This window comes from Hippocampus bargibanti, linkage group LG20 (genome assembly GCF_051943395.1).
Source record: "Hippocampus bargibanti isolate YZ-2025 linkage group LG20, ASM5194339v1, whole genome shotgun sequence".
Lineage (NCBI taxonomy): Eukaryota > Metazoa > Chordata > Actinopteri > Syngnathiformes > Syngnathidae > Hippocampus > Hippocampus bargibanti.
The window spans coordinates 11,225,538-11,243,557 of NC_142753.1; the positions used below are offsets into that span (position 1 = coordinate 11,225,538).

Here is an 18,020-nt window from a genome sequence, read left to right on the forward strand (position 1 = left end):
TAAAAAAATGTAATCATTATTTATCGCGATCATATTGATCCCCCAAATTCCATTTCCCCCCCCCCCCCCCATCGCCCTTCCTCGCTAACGTGGTCCAGCGCGTTAAAGCACACTCGGCTGGACAAATCTTATTTTGGTTATTTGGAGCAAATTTTATTTTATTTTTTTCACCATCGGTGTCTTCTGTGTAAGCTCTCAGTTGTATAGGAGTGGTCCATCGGTGAAAAGGTTTCTTTAGCCGTCATCTGTACTTCTTTGAAGGTGTCGGACATATCACGCTTCTTATCCGAGATGCTTCGTCAGCGAACTAGTTTTTTTGCTGGTTGTTTCGGTGCCCCTTCCTTTTAACAAATGTCAAAAGGAAAGAATAGGGAATGAAACCAAAAAATTCTGAAGATACAAAAAGGAGAGGAGTAGCAGTACCTTACATTGTAGGAGTTTCCGAAAAACGACAAAAAGTGCTTTGGCAACACAAAATTGCGACTTATTTCAAAGCGACGACGACTGAAGAAACCTTTTTATCATCGGTGTCTTGTTTTGTTTTTTGTAAACGCTGTGCCTGTTCGTCTTTCTACACTCACCGTCGTCATGGCGCAAACACACACACACACACACACACACACACACATACACATTAACACGCATTGTGGGGACGGCGGGGAGTACACTCCTCTTCCTTCGGCGAGCAGAAACTGGACTGGAGTTCTGTCTCGGGAATGAAAAAGGAGCACAGGAAGTGGACTTTCCAAGATTGGGGGAGCGTGGCTCCACCCCCTTTCCGGATGCTACCGCAGAAATGGCTCTCCTTTGACCCCCGACCCCCCTACCAAAGCCGTGTCCGTTTAGAGAGAGAGAGAGACGCTGAGCAAAATCCAAGCGGACATTTTCTATTCTGTGACGTGATTGTGTACAAGTTTGCTGATCTTTTTGAGCACAGGTGGATTTTATTTTTTGGTTTGATTTCATTATTATTATTATTATTTTTATTATTATTATTAATCGTTGGGGTGTTTTTCAAGATGGCATGAAAATCACACACATGATCTGCTGCTCGTCGTCTTTGTGATGATTCCAGTAACCTAAAAAAAAAAAAAAAAAAAAGCGGAATTACAGGTGAGCAGCCATTTTTTTTCGTATTTATTTTTCATATCCAAATCACGTTTTTTGCTGTTTCTTCTTTTTTTGTAGGGTGGGCAAAAGTCCATGTGTCGTCTTTCGATTTAAAAAATGACAGTTTGGAGAGAAAAACGGTGAAATAATAACAGTCCTATGGCAATAAAGTTGTGGGGTTTTCAATTTATAAAAAAAAAAAAAAATACTGAATTGTATTATTATTATTTTTATTTTTTATTTTTTTTTGGGGGGGGGGATACTGTGAGATTAAAATGACGATTGTGTGTTTCACTTCAGATTTTAAAATGTTGTTGGTGGGGGGGACCCACGTTGCCTTTTTTGGCCCCTACCCAACCAGGCCTCGCCGTTGTCACCAAACCTCACCCCCTCCAGGCCTGACTCCGGGGAGGGGTCTGAAGGGGTCTGAAGGGGTCTGATCCATGTCCAGGCAAGGGAAAACCACTTCCATGTTTTCTGTTTATAAGCATTTTATTGCTGCATTTTGTTGTTGTCGTTTTGTTTTTTAGCCCTGCTTTGTCTGATATCTCAGCTAGGGAGAAACAAGTTGGCTCCTGGGGTCTTTGTGACACACAACGGTACCTTCACGGTAAGGTGACGCCAAACTAAGCGTGCGAGGGTGGAGGGAGGGGTCTAAATATTACCAATGTTAAACCATAAAATTCACAATGCGAAAGTTGTTTCAAACTAAATTTGGCCCCTTGATAATTTTAAGTTCTTGATGTTTTCTGTATAATCTAAATAAATAATCACATTTTAGGGGGTAAAATTGCTGATATTACACAACTTAAAGGACAACCGACACCATTTTTTTTGTTTCCTAACTGACACTAGAAAAAAATGTTTTATAGCATCTTAAATCCCCAAAACACGCAGGATATTTTTCATCAAATGCAAAAAATCTAAAATGAGTTAGTGTCCCAAAACTACTTCAAAATGACCCCAAAAATGGCGAGTTTCAAAAGGTCCCGCCCCCTTGTTCGTGACGTCACGCCAGGACGTCTTGACTTGCTCGAGAATCAAAACAATGGCTTCAGATTTGGAGATTGTTACTCATCCAGTTATGAATATGATTCAAATAGTTCTGAAGAGGAAAGCATCAATGTTTGCAATCGATTAAAGAAGTCCTTCCGTGTCAATTCTAGCTGTCAAACTCCAATGTAGCGTCCCAGAAAATGCACAAGATGGCGCCCAAGCTCCGTTGGAAATGGGCTGATTTGTCTGCTGGGAATTTGTGTCAACTAGTATCAAATAGTAGTCTTGGTGCAACACATAACAATTCACCATTGCATTATTTATGTGTTTTCCTTCTGATGTCGCTTTCTCGGTCAGGGGCGTCACGTCAGGAATCGACACCAACTCGAAAACAAGACTTCCTGAATATTCAGCGCAAGTCTTAAAAGGTAAAATCTAGCTATATGCGGTGGAATCTTTGTAAAATTTTACAAATTATGGACACAACTTGTCCGGATGCGTCGGTTGTCCTTTAAATCTAATGAATAAAAATATGTTTTAGCAATTTAAAACATTTTCCACAATGGATTTTTTTCCTGACAAATTGAAATGATCTCCAAAAAGATCGGAAGCAATCTGAATGTATTCTATTTTCCCCTTAAAACAACCTTTTTAAAAACAATGCGACATTTTTGACTCATAATAAATGTTATGTGCTTTACTTCATAATATTATGATGATTAATATTGCCATCCATCAAACATGGCAGAAAAGAGGAACCAAAACTTGCGTTTTGGATGTGACACGTTTAAAAGGGGCAATAACTTGTTTTCTGGTACCAGACAGAGTGAACTGCAGTATATAGATATTTATATATAAATATATATGAAATACATAGATCTATTTAAACAAAAAAAGTATATGGAGAAGATCTTGAAGTACCATTTTTTTTTTTACATTTCTTTCACAAAATATGCCACCGGGGTACTTTGGAAGTCATTTCCTTTTTTTTTTTTTTTTGAAACTTTATTTACAGTATCTGTAACTGTTATGTACAGACGAGGTATACATGATGGAAGCGTTGTATACAATAAGTATCACATTTTGGTACACATTTTGGTTAGTTTTTAAATGTCATTTTTTCTTTCATTCGTTGTTATTCCGGAATGGGTGGGGGTGCGAGGGAAAATATGAACGGGATTTCAAAAGTAACATGTTTTATTTATTTTTTCTTGTTTGAATGTTCTGGACAGCCTTTTACGTTTCACATCATTGTTGAATAAAGTGAAACTTGAAAGTGGTTAAAAAAACAAAACAAAAAAAACAAGGGGAGTCCTGTTTTTTTTTTAGCACTGAGTATGACCTATCGGACCCAGCGTGCAATGATGTTCACAAACATAATAAACACGAAAACGCCAATCTTGCACTTATAATGACTTAAACATAATAAACACGAAAACGCCAATCTTGGTCTCTTATTTGGAGGTAGTGATATATATATATATATATATATATATAAATCATAATACATTTCATTTGTGGGCGCCTTTCAAAACTCTCAAGGACACTTACTGTATGTATAATTCTTATCCCGTGATTGAGGGTTTTGAATACAATGTAAATCCAAAAAAAATGTATATATATACAGTGTTTTGATTGTTTGTGTATTTAATTATAAGTTGATTTTTTTATTTGGTTATTCATTCATTTATTCAGTTATGTATTTGTCTATTTGTGTATTTATGCATGTATTTATTTAGCTATTTATATATTTTTTTAGTTAATTATTATTTGTGTGTTTATGGTAGATTGAACGCTGGTGCGAATGGCTGCCACTGTTCACCTGCACACAAAAAAAAAATCCTGTGACGAAAGTGTCCTTGAGAGTTTTGAAAGGCGCTTAGAAATGACATATAATTATGATGATTATTCCAGTTGTCTGTGCAAAAAGGTGGCGATAGGTGGTGCTAAAGAGCCTCTGCGTTGATATCAAAGATCTTGACGGCGTGATCGGCGCCGGCGCTGGCCAGCTGCAACCATGCGCGCTCCTCCGGAACCCCCGCCCGGCCCACGCGGGGCCTCCAGCGCAGCCTTTTAATGGCCAGAGTGTGACTTTGTCTGTTGGACGGCGCACGGTGAAGGTAAAACAACACAAGTGCACGGAGAAGATTAGAACGCGCTTCTACGGGGGAGCATAGAAAGACTTCATATGAGATGGAGGGGTAGATAAAGGCCTGGCAAAAGGATACGAAGGGTCTGTTTCTCCATATCTGATCCAGTCTTGCCCCTCGGCATGTTCTCCGCTGGGCCTCCATCCGTACACGATTATCCGACCGCACTCCAGTCCCACGGCCAGCAGATAACTGATGTAGTGTATTAAGTATTTTTTTAAATATATAGATATATATATATATATATACAGTATATAAATCCTAATACAGTCATACCTTGGTTTACGAACTTAATTGGTTCCCAGACAGTGTGTAAGGCGAAAAATGTGTATCCCAAAAATTAATTTCCCATAGGAAACCATTAAAATGAGAATAATCCGTTCCCAGGTCCCTTTAAAACTACATAAAATATACCTTATTTTATGTATATAATGGTAATGTAATGTGTAATGGTATTATAATTAAAGAAATAAACCGTACTGTATAATAAAGTTGTTTTTTTTACCTTTGTGATGGTCGTTGATGGAATGGAGTGGCCGGTTTCATCAGCATTAAACATTTGATGAGGAAGGTAACCTTCTTTTACTATCTTGAGGAATGATCCCTTGTAGGTGCTTTCTCTGCGATAATTTTATCTAGTTCCTCATCAATTGTGTTCTGCTTAGCTGGCTTGATAGCTTTTTGCATTTTCTTTTAGGAGAACGGGCTCGTTCGCGAACGACACATCACTCATTGTGGCAGCTCCGTGTGTATCCCAAAAAATAGTTTGTATGCCAAGGTAAAATTTTCATAAATTTAACGTTCGTAAACCGAAAAGTTTGTAAGCCAAGGGGTTCGTAAACTGAGGTATCACTGTAGACAGTATATACATCCTAATACCTGATTACTTGATAGACTTTTTATGTACCTGTTGTCGGAGCAGAGCTGGGGACAGAAGGTGACGGCCGTAGCAGAATCGCCCACATCCAAGATGGAGGAGCACGGCTTCACCTCAGCAAGAGCGTCAGAGTTGCTCCAGTTCTCTTTTGTACAAGGTCCCCACACCAGCACCTGGAATACACACACAGACACATACCAAGTAAGTACCGTGACGCCACGTCGTGCCGTCTACCTCGCCGTGAGTCACCTTCTTGTCCCGACTGGACGTCACAAAGTAGGTGCCGTCTGGACTCCAATCGCATGACCAGATGATCCGGCTGTGCACCGATGTGTCTTTTGTAGTGCGTGCGTACAAATGATACTGAGGCTCTACACACACACAGGCGGGCAAAAGCGCAGGATTATTGATAGAGATTAGACAGAATAACAAATTATCATATTGAAAAATGTCATGCATAGTCAACATGTGTGACTCGAATACACAATTGAAGCACAGACAACCTGGGGTCAATCTGAGGTCAACAGACACAGCAAGTTAAACTGACATCTTCATCTAAGAGATCTGGCCTTGGACAGAATTTAGAACTTGGGAAACTCCTTTCTCACCGAAGCAGTTTACGACTTGAAACTCCTTCACAGGAAGAGCTAATTAGCCAGGTTACAAATGTATCAGTTCATGGAAGAGACAATGTTTTATTGCTTACAACTGTTCGCGCTTAGAACGTCCAAGGGGTGATATTCTAATCAAGAAAACTATGTTTTACTAATGTATCACTTCAATTTGCATATCCTCTCAATAAATAGCTTGGCAGCAGAATTCAGGCGTCTGTCATGAATGGCTGCGTCTCCTGCCGGCAGTAAAAAACAAGTCGATTTGAGATGATGTGTTGCAGACCGGTACCTGAATGAGTCTGTTGTCGTTGCCACAGAGACCACGTGCGATCCCTGGACACCAGCAGTAGCATGGCGGCGTCAGGCGAGAAGGCCATCTGCGTGACGGTGAGGGCGTGGCAAGGGAGGGCCTGCAGTTGGCGCCACGTGCTGGTACTCCACAGCAGCACTGACGCGTGCTCCGTTTTGGACGCCTGCCCCAAAAAAACACAAAAGGTACGAATACCGGACGCTTGGAAAAGCGTTTTGTAACAAAAAAAATGTAGTGCTAAATTGGGCGTGCCGACGTTACCTTACACGCAGACGCCACCACGGCGCCGCCGCTGTCGGACGCCAGGCAGAACATCTCGAATCCGTGACCGTACCTGAGAAAGTAACAATTTGTCATGCCGCGTGCTGAATGATGCGCTCAACTTAAAGCGAGACGACAAACTGCCACGTTATGGGGAAAAAAAACACTGGATGAAAAAGGAGGAAAAAGCATTACTTTCACATGCAATAAAGCCTCCAGGCCTAAAAACAAAACAACTCATTTCATTTCGTTGGATTGGAAACCTTTAAAAAGAGGAAAAAAAGTCATTTTTTATGTTGCCCGAGTGAATGCTAATTTGTATTTATTTATTTATTTAAAATAGCTTTTGGGTCCATTCACCGGCCGTGATTGATGCAGTCCGTCTCAGCGGACGTGACAAAACGGTGGCTGCAAAAGGCTTCGACTTAGCGTCACGTGACTTGTAGATTCCACGCCGATTGTCCCTTCAACACTTTGCACTGCTAAAAAAAAAATGTGCGATTGGACGTCTTTCGTTCCAGGAAGTGGCAAGAAACTTCTGTTGAAGAATACAACGCTGGGATACTCACAGTTTTTGGACCTCGGGCCAAAGCGTGTTCTGAAGAAGATGATCTTCCGGGGGAGGTTCTGGAAACAGGAACGCAAACGTTCACAGGCGCTCCGTCGCAAAAGTTCATCATTTGGCTTGAGTCGAATCGAGTGATGGATGGATGGATTTGGTTGATTGGGTGGGTGGGTGGGTCGGATGGATGGATGGATTAGATGATGGATTGGATACGATATGGATGGATTGGATGGATGGATGATAGGTAGGTGGATCAGATGGATGGTTGCATGGGTCAGATGGATGGTGGATTGGATGGATGGATTAGATAATGGATTAGATAAAATATAGATGGGTGGGTGGATCAGATGGACGGGTGGGTTCAATGGATGGATTAGATGGATGGATGGGTTGGTGGGTCGGATGGATGGATGATGGGTGGGTGGTTTAGATGGATTAGATGGATGGATGGGTTGGTGGGTCGGATAGATGGATGGGTAGGTGGGTTGGGTGGATGGTTGGATGTGTTGGTTGATGGGTTGATGGGTGGGTCGGATGAATGGGTAGGTGGGTTCGGTGGATGGGTTGGATGGCTGGGATGAACGGATGGGATGGATGAATTGAATGGATGGATTGGGAAAATGGGTTAGATGGATGATGGGTGGGTCGGTCAGATGCATGGATGGGTGCGTGGATTGGATGGATAGATTTTTTTGGGGGAGGCAGGTGCCCAGTACCAGAAATATTATTATTAGTAGTAGTAGTAGTAGTAGCAGCCATGCTAATTGTGCGCTAATCTTGCACGAGTATGCCAATATTTTTCGTAACAACGCGCCCTACTTGTAGCAAAAGAACAACACGTGGTGGCAGCATGAGAAGTTTGGTTCATTAACGCACCGGTCATGTTGACGGGGTGGAAGTAAGACTCTTGGTATTGGTCCGAGACGCCGCTAAACTTCTCCTCGCCATTTTTGTTCGATGCCGCAGGCTCACCTGTCAATCAAACCGAAGACGCTGAGCAGAAATGTACACGGTGGCCTTGAAAGTGGTACCTTGAAAGACCGCCTTGTTGGACAATCCCAATGCCGGCGTGCTGGCGCCTTCAGGTAGTTGGGCGCAGTCCTGCTGACAAAGAGGAACATGGATAAGAATGCTTTGCTTCAGCTAAAATGCTACACTTTTTTCGCTACAGATGAGATCCTCACGCCAGACGCCAGCAGCTCCTCCCTGGAGATCCCGGAAATGTGAGCAAAGTTCTCCACAAAATTCCGCGGCGCCTGGAAAACTCGCAGGACCTTTTCATCGGCGCCCGACACGAAACGGAAACGGCCCAGGGCGGCCAAGCACTGCACGTCGTAGCCGTGGATCTGCGGCCGCGCCACCTCGTGCCAAGTGGGACGTCGAGCGCCCGCCGGGTTGGTCCTCCACGGCGCCAAGAGGCGGGTGGTCTGGTCCGAGCTCACGCTGATGACGAACTCGCCATCGGGGTCCCAGCTCAAGTCCTGGACGGCGTTGAAGTGGCCCGAAAGCACCACGTCGGGCCTCCACTCGCCCTGCCAAGTAGCGTTTCAGGTGACGTATGATCCAAAATGGCCTTTTTCAATGTTTTTTTTTTTTTTTTTTTGTTGGTAGCATCTGCCCATCCATCCAAGTGAAAAGTTCAACAACAAAGCCCAACTTTAGTTTTCGGACCTTCTCTGAAAAATGTGTCCGTAAGTGGGCTGTGCCATATGCAAAATTACTCGTTGTGGTGAAAAGTAGATTTAAAAATTTGTATATGAAGAAAACAAGTATTGAAAAAAAAATAACAGGAACTCACATTTGGTAAAAGATTTTATTTAACTCACTCACAGCCATTCACAAATTTATTCGGGAATTGAAAATATGACGTAGTTCCCCAATTTGTTGGGGATTAGTTTTTTCATGCTTGGGTGCCAATAAAGCGCTGGCCATGGCCTCTGGCAATTTTTTTCCTTTTCCACAAAGGGGCAGTGTTTCCCTTTTTGCATATTAGCCCTTTGTTCCAGCTTCAGCTGTTGTTCAAGCGCTATATATACAAATATGCATGTATTGCATTGTATTTTGGAAAGACGCCCTCATTTCAAGCCCATATAACTCCAGACCCATATCATTTAATAATTAACTATTTTTCTGATGAAAGAAGAGAATCTAAAGATGCTAACGCTGCATTGAATATTTATGTAGTCCTGAAACTCAATATTCTGTGTGTCCTGGAATTCCAGTGACAATGACAAAAACCCTGGCACTGGAATGGACACATTGTTGCACGTTGTCTGGTAGTGAATGAGTTAAAAATCAATTTGTATTCATTTTTCAGGAGATTGTTTTTTTGGGGGGGGGGTACGTGACCCTAACTGAATTTATTGGGGGCTCACATGGCTATTTTCCATCTGTTATTCTTCAATTTGCATTTTAAAGTGACATGTCTATCTACTTCGGAGTTGAGTGAACTCTGGCGCATGTGACTGCCGCTGCTCACCCACAGGAAAAACTTATCCTGTGACTGTAAAGTGACCTTGAGAGTTTTGAAAGGCGCTTTGCAATGAAATGTATTATTATTATTATTATATCTGGATGTGTACCAGGCCGTACGTACTTGCATCTGATTGGCTAGTTAAGTGGTGACATCAGCAGTTACCGGGCAGGTTATCTTTCTCCATTCAGTTTAATTTCTGAATGAAAAACTTTTTTTTTCTTCTTTTCTTCATCTGGCAGTGAATTAGTTAATTATAGCAGTGGTAAAAAGTATTTAAAATAGCATTACAAAAATATCTGTGATCCAATCAAAAACTACTACTAAAATGTATTCAAATTAGTATCTCTTACAAAATAAAAAAAATGATGCGAATATTTTAATACTTTTATATATATATATTTAAAAAAAGGGTAGGCGGCAAAGGTACATACGGAGCCAGCGTCCTTCCTCCACAGGTGGAGCGCACCGTGAAACGCGTGAGCGAGGATCATGCAAGCATCCGGATTCATCTGGCAACCGTAGAAGCCGAGCGTGTTGCCGCCCACCTCGCCGACACGTACCTGGCGGCCAAAACAAACGAGAAAATAAAAAAGTAAAATAAGACATTTGAAGAAATATTGCCACGGTAGCCGCAAAACAGGAAGTGTCGCTTATTATGGCAAAGCATTTGACCAAATCGATGCAAATTGGATTAGCGTGTAGCATATGAGCTAATGCTTGTGTTCCCTTAGCATTGATACTTTCGCTTTTAAGTTTTTATGACGTGAAATATTAGTGGCACATTAGTCACACACACACAACACACCTTGTCCAGCCTGACGCATGAATTAGCGCCGCACCTCGTTAGCTCGTATCGCTACGGGTGCCCAATGCATTTCAACATCTCACACACGAGCGAGAGTGTGTGTGTGAGAGTGTGTGTGTGTGAGAACACCCACGAGCCGAGGCCTTTTCTGAGCCTGCGCTTGTAAAAGACACAAAATGCTAATTCCAAGTTCAATTCGCCAGCCCGCCTTTGAAGCACGCTGGAGTGCATACGTGTGTGTATGTGTGTGTGTGTGAGGTTAAGCTTCCTGTGTAGCGCCAGTCAGTTCAAAGCGTTTGGCTCTTGTTTGAGGAAGGCGCTCGCTCGCTCGCGTGCGTGCGTGCGTTTGACGCGGATATATAAAAGGAGGCAAAAAAAAATGATTCGCACCTGACTGAACTTCAAACAGCCACATGATGATTTTCATGCCTTTGCGCGTCGCTAATCGCTCCCTGGCTTCTTTTGAAATAGAAGGAACGTCGACGCCATTGGTCAAGAGACGACAGGGCTGCTATCCAGTCGTTTTCGCATGATTTCAAGACGTTCGTTGAATTTGAACGGTGCTTCCAAATGTTATTGGTCAAAAGATGGCGGATAGGCATCAACCAATCACCTTCCTCGTTGATGTATCCATGTTAAAACATTTTCGCCATCTTTTATGTGATATGCAAATCCAACAATTTTGATCCAAGGGAAGACGTAGCAACAAAAAAAAAGGACTTAGTGCAGGGGTGTCAAAGTCATTTTTTGCCGCGGGCCACATTGTAGTTATGGTTTCCTCTCGAGGGCCGTTATGAATTTGGGGAACCCATTAGAATGTTTAAATCCCTTCAAATATTACATAAAGAGCACACAGAAAATTAATGAATAACTCGTTTTCAAATCTGAAGTGAAGAATAATGACTTTTATTGTGGTTGACATCCAAAAAAATGACATTTTGGCTCCGATTTTAGCAATCATCATGGAATTTAACAAGTTTGATTTGCTTTCGCGGGCCGAAAAAAATGATGTGGCGGGCCGGATTTGGCCCGCGGGCCTTGACTTTGACACCTGTGACTTAGTGGAACGTCAGGAGTTTACGTAAGGATCCAAATTGACGTCATGTGGGAAAACAAATGAAAGTTGCGTGGCGCAGATGGCGGCGAGAGTGCTTTCCGTCTTTGTTGCCCGAGCTAATGTTAAATTTAGCCTCGCAATGGCACAACGGCAGATGTCGTGAGATGGGTTGGTTGGGGGTGAGGGACAAAGAGGGGTGAGAGAGTGAGTGAGAAAGCGTTGGGAGAGGGTGGGGGGGGGGGCAGGAGAAGGAGACAAAGGGAAAAAGAAAGTCAAGGAAGATGAAAAGAGATGGCGAAAGAAAAAGCGACTGACGGGGAGAGAAAGATTGGAGAGGATCAAAAGAGCTTAAGACACTACTACAGTGATACCTCGGTTTACGAACCCCTTGGCTGACGAACTTTTCGGTTTACGAACGTTACATTGATAAAATTATGGCAGAAAAAGCACCTCATTCCTCAAGATGGTGAAAGACGAAGGTTACGTTCCTCATCGAGTATTTAATGCTGAGGAAACCGGCCACTCCATTCCATCAAGCCATCAACGACCATCACAAAGGTAAATAAATGACTTTATTATATAGTACAGTTTATTTCTTTAACGATAATACCATAACACATTTATTATACATAAAATAAGGTATATTTTGTGTAGTTTTAAGGCTTAGAAAATTAGGAAGTAGAAAATTATGTTTTATTTATCAGGACTTGGGAACGGATTATTCTCATTTTAATGGTTTCCTATGGGAAATTATTTTTTGGGATACACACTTTTCGCCTTACACACTTTGTCTGGGAACCAATTAAGTTCGTAAGCCAAGGTATCACTGTAGTGTATATGTACGTGTGTGTGTGAGAGTGAGATCCAGTCCAGACCTGCTCTGTCCAGACTCCAGAGGCCTGGTCGGGGGTCCAGAGTATCATGGTCTTGTCCATGGAGGCCGAGAGCAAACTGAGATTGTCCTGTCGTTCGCCACCTGGTTAGGGAGGAGGTGGCCATAAACACCATTAAATTCAAATTTGGATTGGATTATTTTATTTATTAATTAGTATATTTATTGACTCAGCCGTTTGTTTAATTTATTCGTTTGTGTATTCATTGATTCATTTGTGTATATATATATATATATTTTGTATTATTTATTTTAGACGGCGCCACTGTTTTATTTATTTAATTTACGTAATTTATTTTATTTATTCATTTGTGTATTTATTGACTCACTGGTTTATTTATGTATTTATTTTTTCCATATATTCAGTGATTCGTTTATTTTTCTTGGATGAGCTAAATAGAGCTCCTTCCCTCACATCAACATGGTTCCCTCATCATTTCTTACCCTTGTAAAAAGGAGGCTGCCAGTGTAGACCGTACACCCAGTTCTCATGTCCAGCCAACACCGTTTCCAAGGCCACTGCAAACACTAAACAAGCAAAAAAGAATACATAAAAAATCCACCAATTGTCAACATGCGCGAGGCAACCAACAGCTAATTGATTAGCATCAAGCGTGGCTTTGCCTCGTTGCTCATCGTCCTCTTCCACTCCGAAAACGTCCTCTTTCATTTTGATGACGCCGTCACGCCGGTCGTCCTCGGCCTGGGCGTCGCGCCCGCACTTGGCGCGTAGCCGCCACACTCGGATGAGGCAGTCCTGCGAGCAGCTAGCCAGCAGCAGCTCGCCACCTGCGCTAACACACACGCGCGCAAAGACACATTGAAGTCGAGTTGATTTGGGTGGAAGTCGGACTCGTCTGATTGGCTGGAGTAGTATGGAAACGAAATTGTGGTTGAGATGTTGATTTGGTTTAATAATAATAATAATTACATATTTTTTTAGACATCCATGTTTTTATGTTCCTTTTGTGTTTATTATTTTGCTTTGTGTTGACTATTATGTGAAGCGCTCTGTCGCAGCTGTTGTGAAAGCGCTATACAGTCATACCTCGGTTTACGAACTCCTTGGCTTAAGAACTTTTAGATTTATGAGCGTTACATTGATGAAAATTTTACCTTGGCATATGAACTTTTTTTCGTACATGGCGCTGCCTCAATGAGTGATGTGTCGTTCGCGAACGAGCCAGTTCTTCTAACAACAAAATGGCAGCCGACTATTTTTGTCCTCTATTCCCTGCCCCCGGTCTTTGGTTAAAGCCACGTGATTGGTCAAAAACGCAGCAGTGAGTAATTTAAATATGGAAGAGACAGGCAGACGACAGTGAGAGTTACAACTTTGATAGTTCAAAGGCAGAGTGTAGACTGCAAGGTTAAAATATCCCATCGATCAGGCTCCACAAACAACCCGCACAAGCCATCTGTACACTTGATGCAAAAAGCTATCAACCCAGCTAAACAGAACACAATTGATGACAAACAAGATAAAATTATCGCAGAGAAAGCATCTACAAGGGATCATTCCTCAAGATGGTGAAAGAAGAAGGCTGCGTTCCTCATCAAGTGTTTAATGCTGATGAAAGCGGCCACTCTATTCCATCAAGCCATCACAAAGGTAAATAAAACCACTTTATTATACAGTACAGTTTATTTCTTTGATTATAATACCATAGCACATTCATTATACATAAAATAAGGTATATTTTGTGTAGTTTTAAGGCTTAGAAAAGTAGAAAATGATGTTTTATGGGGACATGGGAACGGATCATTCTCATTTTAATGGTTTCCTATGGGAAATTAATTTTCGGGATACACACTTTTCGCCTTACACACTCTGTCTGGGAACCAATTAAGTTCGTAAGCTAAGGTATCACTGTATAAATTAGCATGTATTGTATTGTATTGTATTGTATCAAGTATCCAGCCCTGAATTGTTATACTTCATTGTTTTGGCTATTTTCCTTTTCAACTGCAGCTATCCAAAACTGACCTACGGAGGTCCAGGCGACGCCGCGCACCCAGTCCTCGTGTCCCTGCAGCGTCATGACTCTCTGAAGCTTCTGCGGAGTAGTTGTTTGACATCAAACTTGAGTGCCTCCTTGGGATTTCAACAACAAAAAGGAAGCGTGAGCTCACCTTCTCCCGGGATTGTGCGAATAGGTGAACCTGAGAGTCGTCGCCCCCGCAGGCCAAAATGGGAACTAAGAAAAAAAGGTGAGACAGATGCGACGTATGTATGACAAGTTGGGAAACTAATGAGCACAACTTGTCCACAATGTACTTTTAGTGCTTGGCAGCAAGGCGAGGGCGACGTCCATCACAAAACCGCTGCCAAATGTTAGCAAGTGGAGGCACATGGCTGCAGAAAACAAAAATAGCATTTGTTAAATATGGATGTCAGCATATACAATGTACAGTGATACCTTGGCTTACGAACTTAATTGGTTCCCAGACAGAGTGTGTAAGGCAAAAAGTGTGTATCCCAAAAAATAATTTCCCATAGGAAACCATTAAAATGAGAATAATACGTTCCCATGTCCCCATAAAACATAATTTTCTAATTTTCTAAGCCCTAAAACGACACAATAATTACCGTATTTTATGTATGATAAATGTGCTTTGGTATTATAATGAAAGAAATAAACTATACTGTATAATAAAGACGTTTTATTTACCTTTGTGATGGTCGTTGATGGCTTGATGGAATGAAGTGGCCGATTTCATCAGCATTAAACACATGATGAGGAACGTAGCCTTCTTCTTTCACCATCTTGAGGAATGATACCTTGTAGGTGCTTTCTCTACGATAATTTTATCTAGTTCCTCATCAATTGTGTTCTGTTTAGCTGGCTTGATAGCTTTTTGCATCAAGTGTACAGATGGCTTGTGCGGGTTACTTTGTGGAGCCTGATTGATGGGATATTTTAACCTTCCAGTCTACACTCTGCTTTTGAATCTATCAAAGTTGAAACGAGTCCAAATTTTACTGTTTTCTATCCATTTTCTCACCATTTCACTTTTGGGTTTTTTTTTCACTTTTTTTTTTTGTTTCAAGCTCTGTCGTCTCCCTTTTGCGTGTGTGTGTGTGTGTGTGTGTGTGTGTGTGTGTGTGTGTGTGTGTGTGTTTTCTCACTCTCTCTGTAGTATGCCTGTCTCCTTAATGTTTAACCCCCCCCCCCTCACTGCTGCGTTCTTGACCAATCACGTGGCTTTAACCGAAGACTGGGGGCGGGGAATAGAGGACCAAAACAAGCCGGCCGCCATTTTCTTGTTAGGAGAACGGGCTCGTTCACGAATGACACATCACTCATTGTGGCAGCTCCGTGTGTACCCCAAAAAATAGTTTGTATGCCAAGGTAAAATGTTCATAAATTTAACGTTCGTAAACCGAAAAGTTTGTAAGCCAAGGGGTTCGTCAACCGAAATATCACTGTATTGTGAATCTTTTGAATTATTGCACACATTTTCATACAGTTTGCCTCATGCCAATCACGTCAAATAAAACATATACCCTCATTGGCATCTCCGCAGAGCCACAGCCCGACGCTGGAGTCGGCCGCCGCAGAGGCTACCAGGATACTGGAGCCAGTGTAGAGAGCGTCCACTGCGCAAACGGCACCCGTGTGGCCTTTACACTGCACCGACTGGACAAACTGCAGAGAAAAAGAGTGTTGTAAAGAGGGAGGGTCCAAAAAAAAAAAAAAAAACAAGACCCTCTTTCTTGGTTTACCTTGCCGTTGTGAGCAGCCCACAGCAGGAGGCGGTTGTCCGAGCCCCCTGACACCAGGTGGGTCTCAGGAGCTAAGGTATGAAAAACAGTGTCAAACAAAGTAGCTCAAATTAAGAGATATAAACAAGGCATTTCAAATTATTTACAGAGATTACAAGTTTATTATTTATAAAAATAGAATGTAAAAATGGTTAATGGGGTCTACAATTGGTGTCACTGAAATTGGAGTTGTTTTGTTTGGGGGGGGAGTAAAAATAATGTCAGTCAATTGGTCACGTGATTGCGAAAATTGTTGATTTTTCGATGTACGTATTTCATGTATCAGCTAATGTTTCCTCACGTAGTGATTCGTTTTTATTTTAATTAATTATTAGCTCTTTACGGGCCCCTGCTGGTCGAATAACGGTACCGCATTTTGAATTTGCGACGCCAGTTTCACCAATGAGTGCGCTCGTGACATCCGGTCACGTGACTTTTTCCGCACCACAGGGACCGCCCTAAACAGGAAGCCACACGTGGAAACGAGACTTAATTTACCACGCCCACTTTCATTCCATACACGTTTGGAAAAGCCCCGCGTCATTTTCCCCCATCACGAGTGATTATTTAGATGACAGTTTGTTCATTTTGTTTAGCAGACAGCCATTGCTGGACCACGTCGATAATCTTGTGAGTCAATACATAGCATTTAGCATTAGCATCTGCTCGAATAAAATGAACCAATACAGCTATTAATGGTGGCGAATGTTGACTGCTACATCGAGTGATGTTTTCTTTTAATACTACAAGCATCAATTTCGCCAGAAAACTGCAATTGTTTTTTGCCATTTTAATGCTGTTAAATGTTGGAATTCACCATAAGTGTAGCATGTGTTTAATTCTATGCACCTGGTTCGTTCTCACTGATCAATGGCAATGCTGCTGTTACCAATTTTGCCCAACTTAAGCACTTTTATAGAGCAAATTATAACCTTCTGATAAATTAATTAACCCAATAGAATTATATTTTACAATACTGACGAATTATCAATAACTTTTTACTTTATTGGAATCACTGTTGCTTTGTTGGAAATGAATTTTGCTTTGCTTTGTATAGGTTGGGTTTTTATTTGATAACGGAGATGGAAGGAAGCCCAAGAAGAGTCAACTTATTTCAAGCTACTGGAGAATCTTGCCAGGATGCCTACAACCTACTCCTTCTGTGTTGGTAGGAGGCTCTAGTAGCCTAACTTTGTGCACACACTCGCACTCTGATTATTAACTGTCCTTCCACTGGGTGTGAATTGATAAACCCACTACTACTACTACTACTACATTGCAGTACTAAGTTGTTTTTAAAAATGCGTAACGATATCAGTCTTGATGACAGCCAACAATAACAATGGGACATCGCCCCCTAGAAGGAAAGCGGTGGTATAACACCATAACGAGTATCTTCGGGCGTGTTTATAGTCGTTCAGAGTTGCGGTTTTCCTGACGATCTGATCATTTAAATCGGGTGTGTTGTGACTAAATATGCAGGATGGTAGCCATCGAGCAACTGAGTTTTCCTCTCAGCCTTGGAGGAATCAGCAATCCCACGCGAAAGTCAAATGGGAACTTAATATGTGCATTTTTTTTTGTATCAAACTCACCACCGTCTTCTTTATGGACCCATTTGACTGCGTTGACTCTTGCAGTGTGGCCATTCAGCATCGACAAAACCCTCCTTTCCTATGACAGAAAGTGGTGGCTTTTCAGATCGAAGATTGTCAATTCCTTTAAAAAAATGGCGTGGGTGACAATCATGACTTTACTTCCTACCTGGGGGTCGTAGACGGCTATTGAGTAACACGTTCCGAAGGCAATCGTCCCACCTCGCCCCCAAGAAACAACGTTAGGTGTCCTGTTAGCCGAACAGGCTACATGGCATGTTTGGAACATGAGCGCCGCCATCTTGTTGGGCTGTGACGAAGGCACGGTGTCACACTTGAAAGCGGCCGTAGTGCAAAACAAACTTAAAGATAAAAATGTTCCGCCCGTGAATTAGTTGACAAATTCGTCGCACCGATAATTACAATGAAAACAGGAATAAAAAGTGAATAAAATCTTTAAAAAAAGAGGATACACAAAAAGTAAAATGAAATAGAATACGGTCGGCAAAAAATTGTCACAATATGAACAATAAGAAAAAGCTACAG

The 18,020-nt window shown here is 41.9% G+C and overlaps 1 protein-coding gene across 2 annotated transcripts; it reads right to left on the reverse strand.

Moving 5' to 3' along the window:
* Positions 1-60: 60 nt before the first annotated feature.
* Positions 61-17,785, reverse strand: elp2 (elongator acetyltransferase complex subunit 2). 2 transcript variants are annotated; one of them, XM_089023463.1, is made up of 21 exons: positions 17,644-17,785; positions 17,475-17,553; positions 15,841-15,911; positions 15,622-15,763; positions 14,392-14,469; positions 14,247-14,311; positions 14,101-14,170; positions 12,738-12,902; positions 12,558-12,641; positions 12,097-12,197; positions 9,791-9,919; positions 8,068-8,415; positions 7,915-7,984; positions 7,760-7,855; positions 6,888-6,945; positions 6,319-6,391; positions 6,037-6,220; positions 5,383-5,504; positions 5,164-5,306; positions 4,335-4,448; positions 61-4,203 (listed from the first exon to the last, which is right to left on the reverse strand). In XM_089023463.1, the coding sequence occupies exons 1-21, from the start codon at positions 17,773-17,775 to the stop codon at positions 4,053-4,055; spliced, it is 2,475 nt and encodes an 824-aa protein (XP_088879589.1). In that variant the 5' UTR covers positions 17,776-17,785; the 3' UTR covers positions 61-4,052. The 2 variants fall into 2 exon arrangements, with proteins under 2 accessions (XP_088879589.1, XP_088879588.1); XM_089023462.1 differs by having other exon boundaries at positions 7,915-7,987.
* Positions 17,786-18,020: the final 235 nt, after the last annotated feature.

Coding starts and splice junctions, on each gene's coding strand:
- elp2 (XM_089023462.1), bottom strand. CDS start 17,775: ATGGCGGCGCTCATGTTCCAAACATGCCATGTAGCCTGTTCGGCTAAC. Junction 17,554..17,643: donor TAGCCGTCTACGACCCCCAG/GTAGGAAGTAAA, acceptor TTTCTGTCATAG/GAAAGGAGGGTTTTGTCGAT. Junction 14,312..14,391: donor CTTGCTGCCAAGCACTAAAA/GTACATTGTGGA, acceptor TTTTTTTCTTAG/TTCCCATTTTGGCCTGCGGG.